General features: G+C 36.7%; 1 protein-coding gene across 1 annotated transcript; it reads right to left on the reverse strand.

Annotated features, from left to right (window-relative positions):
* Positions 1-1,880: 1,880 nt before the first annotated feature.
* LOC122057295 lies at positions 1,881-3,772 on the reverse strand. The gene is made up of 2 exons (XM_042619348.1): positions 3,573-3,772; positions 1,881-3,472 (listed from the first exon to the last, which is right to left on the reverse strand). Exon 2 carries the CDS (start codon positions 3,411-3,413, stop codon positions 2,070-2,072), a length of 1,344 nt encoding a protein of 447 aa, XP_042475282.1. The 5' UTR covers positions 3,414-3,472; positions 3,573-3,772; the 3' UTR covers positions 1,881-2,069.
* Between the last annotated feature and the right edge of the window lie 2,445 nt (positions 3,773-6,217).

Below are 6,217 nucleotides of genomic sequence, written 5' to 3' on the forward strand. Positions count from 1 at the left end.
TCCAAACCCAATAAATTTTTGGTAAAAGTTGTAAAGTTTTGAATACTAATATTATTTATTTTCATAAACATTTTTTTAAATATTGTAAAGGTCCAATTGGAATTACAAAATCTCTGAAATTGTAATTACAATTGGTGGTGCTATAGAGGATCTTTTTCCGGGATGATTGATTGCATCGGAAATAATCTCCTTGTGAGTTGTCTAATGATAAATATGAAGACCCTATAATTAGATTAAGGTCTCAATATCAATCTCTGAATTGACCTCACTCTCTTCTCTCCACGGTTTTGAGAAACCATTTTTCTCTTCCAGAAGTCTGGTCCAAGAACTGATCAAGTGAACTTTAGTGCTATTTGTCACCCAGAAGAGAGCTGGTCAGTTGTAAGTGCAACAACTACATGGCCGATGTCATGAAGATGATGAGGTAAAAATGGTTATGTTTAGTGGTAATGCTCTTTTTCAGGTGCATGTCCATCCAAAGCTAGTAAAGTTTTTGAACGGATTCATTGGGACATTATTATGGCTTAGCAATCAAAGGATATTGTTCGAAATGCAAATCAAGGCATGACAACAGCAAATGTTTTGTTTCATGAAGCTGCAGGTTGTTGAAAGAAATGAAGTACCATTGCATATTATCAGAGTATAACATTTTGAATGGGGAAAGCAGTAAATTCCCTATGTTCAACAGTTCAAGTTAGGATTTTCTGCGGCTGCAGTACCATTCTTTAGACAATGCATTTGACTTTTCAATTTTTCTCATGAAAAAGTTTTATGGATTGCGATAATCTTCAATTTTTAATAGCAGTAAATGCAACAATTCTCTGAAACTCTGTTTTTTTTTTTGGAATTGAAGATTGGAAGCAGATTCATGCTCAAATCATTAAGTCAAGTCACTGTAATGGATCATATATATTCATTGCAAGCAGCTCAGTGGGCATGCCTACCGATTCTGGTTCTTGATAACAAGACGGTGTCGGATGAATGGATATGCTGGAACACATGGACAGAGAATTATTACATCATGCCAACAGCCAAGAAAAAGAAACAAAGAAAGAGGAAGAGGGGTCCGGGTCCTGGTCCTGGTCCTGGTCCTGGATGAGGCTAGTAATGCTTCTGCAGGCATACATCGTAATGAAACAACTATATTCCAAGATTATCCTCACTAAAGCCTTGTTTACACCATAGAATCATACAAATTTAATGAAAAATTTGTACACAACAGTGTAAGGAATAAGAGTTGCTTGTAGATATTGGTTATGGCTATGGAAATATACAAGCAATGCATCAGAAGATGAGGCTTTGTAGTGATCATCTTAATTTTAAAAATGTGAGCCAGATGATTTGAATATGCATGTGGGAGTTCTTCCCTTGCTTCATGGATTACCAATGTTAAGGCCTGAAATTACATAGTTCTTATCATGGTCAGTTCTACAAGTTTAGATTCTTGTACTGTTACATTTCCTAAGCTGATGCAGTTGTTTTCTTACATATCTAGTTATGCTTTCCAACTTCAGTTGCATTAAATTGAGAAGAAAATGGGGAATTGATTTCGACTTATCTGACAGACTGACACACCAACCATAATAAACTTGACCAAAGAATAAAATGCATTTGATGTTATCCAAAAATTGCAGTGGGGTAAGGCATGAAATCACATCTTACAAACATGTTGGGCTCTACTTTTGTTGGTCTATTTCATTGTGTTTAGGGAGGATTTCCAAATTACAGGGCATATGCATAAAAAACTGGAAAGAGTTTATTCTCTCCCTACCTAACAAAGACTCCAAATGTAGGGGTTTACCAGAGGTAGAAAATGTATGCATCTCTATACCCCCACAACCCCTCCCTCCCGAAATAAGAAAAAAAAAAGAATCTGCACATTTTGCAAACAACATGGTATATTAGCCATGTCAAGGTTCCAAACTGACTTGGAACACGAGGATTACGAATAATCTAAAAACTCATAATTTCAAAGGAAAGCACAGAAACTACACAGGTAGAATTGTCCCAGAGGATAAATGTAAATAGCTGAAACAGACACTCCATGAAGTATGCAGAAAAAATACCAGTTAGAAGAAGGCTCTGCTACCATAAAATACCCTCGCACCATCCTTCTTTTTATCAGTTTCTCCATTCTTGTTATGGCTATGAATAACATCACCACTGTTATCAGGTTCCGGTTTATCAAGATCCATTGGGAGTTTCATCTTTGCCAATGACTCCGTAAACTGCTGCATGCTTTTCATATACATATCAACTATCTGCTTCTGCATTGCATTCTGCTCAGCCTCATGGTTGATGTTCCCAAGTGGAGCTGTAAAAGCTGGACCCAATTCCACGGGACGCTGATTGTTTTCTTTGGATCCTTCCTCTTCCTTGCTTGTGAAATTGGCCTCTTTCGCTTCTCTAACATCACACCCTTTCTTTGAAGTTGGCGTATCTGGAGAAGCCCGGGAGCTCTGACGAGCTTCAACATTTGAATTAGATGAACCAGCAGCAGCATGACTCTTATTCTCCATAGAGTCCAGTGAGTTCCTGTCATCACTTAAGCTGGTTGTTGTTGAGCAAAAGAACCCAGAATTTTGGTTGCTTCCATTTGGTGAAATGGATCCACCATAATTATCCTCAGAAGAATTTACAGTCATGTCATAGTCATCTACTGACCGAGTACAAGCACCAAGATGAAGAAAAGAAACAGGTCCTATCATGGTAGACCTCGAAGAAGCTCCATGCTCTGCCATGTTAAAATACTCAGAAACCATCTGCTGGTTCTCCTTCACCACATTGATGTCAGGGAACTCAATTCTCCCATATTCAACTGGGTCCAATACCTCAGAATTCTTGGGATCCAGCAACACAACTTCTGAGCTTATGGACGAATTAGCAGCTGAAACAGAGGACTTGGTAGATGAATTCACAGGCAGAGATGTGTCAAGAAACAGAGTTAGTTTGACAGTTCCGGCCGGAGAATGGAATAGATCAGTAGAGGAAAGAGTGAAATCTTGGGTCACCTTGCCCTTCCCTGCCACCAACGACATGGGTACCAGAGTAAATCCCAACAACTGATCTTCCATGTAATTCCTTGCTCTGCTGAGCATCCAAATCTCACATTTAAGGACTGCATCCATTTGGGTTATTTTCGTCCTCAGGTTGTCATTGAATTCAGGGTTCTTTCCACCTCCATTTACAATTCTAGTTGAAAGGGTCTCATCTGGGCTGTAAGTAAGTGAGAATTTTGCATACACATCTTGTTTGTCATAGATACAGATATTGTGTAGGTTCCTAGCATGATGAACAAATATATCAAGAAGCCCAGAGAAGTCCCTATCACCATCTCCATCTCCATCTGGGTCACCCATCCCTTCAGAGCTAGGATTGTGACGGAACCTAGATATTTCATTAAAGGGATCCATCCCAAACAAAGTAATATGCAGTATATTCTTGTCAAAAATTGAGATGACTAAGCAAGTTCCTAGAAATGGGGAAAACTCAGAATAAGAACAGAGGAGATAATAGAAAGAAACAATTGGAAAAGCTTTGAGACAGAATAAGAGTTGCAGAGAGAGACTTACCGTTGAGAAGTGGTGGTGGTGGTGGGGAGTTGGTGATGATCAGTAGTAGTGGTTAAGAGTGATTGAATGAAGAAGAAAGATAAATTGAAGCTGTGATGATGATGTTATGGACTTTTTTGCCTCTCCATTATAATATCTCTTCTGCTTTTTTCTCTCTCTCTTTTTCTTTTTTCTCCTGGTGGGTAGGCATGAGATTGTAGAGAGGTCGCTTTGCTTGACGTTGCAGCTTGCGAAGAGAGAAATCTGCTCCACTGAAGGTAATGGAGGCCCACTTGGTCCCATCCCTCTCATTACCATTTTCTTTCGTCTCTACAGCTTACACTTTGATTTGTTTCCGCTTTGCCCCCACTCTCTCTACCAAGATGCTCCACGAGGAAAATGTCCTCTAACCAGTTGGAATCCGTTTGGAAATTACCAAAAGGATTGAGCAAAGTGGAGGTTGCTTGACGCAAGACTTTTTAGCAAAGAGGCACAAAGGGACGAACAACAAAGAGTCCTTGGGAAGAATTTGGGGGTGATGACAAAAACTAGGAATGCTTTTTTTTCCAACCCCTAGTAGTTTGGGGTTTTGTATGACCACAGGTTAAAGTTTGGATTTTTTTTTGGTTATAAAGTTAGAGGTTGGATTTGGCTGTCAAAAACAGAAAGGTTATTAATTAAAAAAAAAAAAAAAATTATATGATTATCCATTTTTAGGTTTTCCTTTACAAAATTATTCAAAAAAAAAATTTTGGTTAATAAAAATATCTAAAATTAGGTTTGGGTTTACAAAACTATCTAAAATAGTGATTCTTTATCTTCCACATATAATCATATATTTTTTTATTATTAAAACATTTAATGGGTGGTTTTGTAAACCCAAACTTAATTTTGGGTATTTTTGTTAACTTAAACTTTAAGTAGGTAATTTTGTAAAGGAAAACCTAATTTTGGGTATTTTTGTTAACTGAAACTTTTGGTAGGTAATTTTGTAAAGAAAAACTCAAAAGTGGGTAATCATCTAATTTTTCTAAAAAAAAAATCACATGAGAATGAAATTGCACTCAAGAAGATAGCAATCTTCTTTCCAAAATTTATTCAAAAACAAAAAAAAAAAGCTTTAATTTAAGTAGGACCAAGTTTCCCGTTAACCAATGGGCATCAGTTGCAATGGATGGGGGGGGGGAGTTGGAGTTTGTATTGGGACAAGTGTCCCATCCCATGGTCAAGGAAAATATATATATGTATATTTTTTTTTAGGATAGAAGCTCATTAGTTGGCTACATGGCTATGCAAAATATAATCTTTATAATTGTCTACCACTCATTACCATCATTATTCTCCCTATTGACAAATGTCAGAAACTATTTCAAATTTGTAACCTTGGGTTCAAAACACCCCAATTCTAGCCGCTCACCATGGTCATGCCGACCAACATCCCTCACCCTAATTTTCATATTTTTCTATAAGAATCTAAGCATTTTGGTTTAAAAATGAAGTACAGTTATACATTAAATGTTTTGAGTTAGTTATACAAATACAATAACAAACATCAAAGCTTTTTCCCAACTAAATGGAGTTAGCTACATTGATCCGTGATGGAACAAGATAAAAGCAAAAGAAATAAAAGAGAGCACGAAAAATAAAACATATCAAAGCAAAATTTCCTAGACATCCCACCTAAATACAATCAATAACATGGCTTTTAGCCCTCTTAACAACTCTATTAGATGTCATACATGGATCCATTCCTAACTTCTACATGTTTTTCTTTACCGATTCTTCGATGGTCATTTTGGGTATGCCCCTAGTTCTTTTAACTCCTTCCATTTGTATTTGACCACTGTTTGATATTTAAAATGTAATCGCAAGCGTACGGATCAGTGTAGCTACAGGTCGAACACAGGGAGATGAGCCACTTTATTTTTTATTTCTTTTAATAATGCGAAAGTGAACTGATTAATGGTTGTGATCTAATTCTAATTACCGTCCTAAACATATGTATCTAAAATAACGTCCTAATCATTCGTCATCTAAGAACTTAAAGACGCAAGCCACACAATTAAAATTAAATAAATAAATAACTGAAAAGACACAACCCACGCAATAAAAACTAAATAAATAAATAAATAAAGGAAAAAAATGCTGAAATAAAAATAAAGTAAAAGAAAGGGGATAAAGCTAGAGAGAGACTCACAAGTAGGTTTCTCTATTTAGCCCGAGGGATGCATCATAATATGAGCTTCCCTACTTGACCAGAGAGTTACTCTTACAATGGTTACTCTACTTGGCTTTAGGGAAAGGGAGGCAATTAAAATAAAAGCAATAAATTGATGGTTCTATGGCTATGAGGGACAAAGCCAACACATACACTAGCCATGAACCTTGGGGGAAAGGGATAGCAATAATGTAACGACTGAAAATAAAAATTCTAAATTAAGAAAGAAAGGGTAGTCAGAAGAGGGAATGAGAGGGGGGAGAGAAGACTACTGAAGAAGCCTACTTACTTGAATCAATACTTGAACTTGAAAAAAAAATTACTCCACGGCTCGTGATCTTGTCACCTAGATCTAAGCCTAGAACTATAACTTAAAAAATTACAACTCAATTGCATAAATCATAAACATAAAAAGGCTGAATAAGAATAAAAGAGTGCTTGCATTAAT

Source organism: Macadamia integrifolia, chromosome 12, assembly GCF_013358625.1.
Source record: "Macadamia integrifolia cultivar HAES 741 chromosome 12, SCU_Mint_v3, whole genome shotgun sequence".
In the NCBI taxonomy this organism is placed as follows: domain Eukaryota; kingdom Viridiplantae; phylum Streptophyta; class Magnoliopsida; order Proteales; family Proteaceae; genus Macadamia; species Macadamia integrifolia.

Coding starts and splice junctions, on each gene's coding strand:
- LOC122057295 (XM_042619348.1), bottom strand. CDS start 3,413: ATGGATCCCTTTAATGAAATATCTAGGTTCCGTCACAATCCTAGCTCT.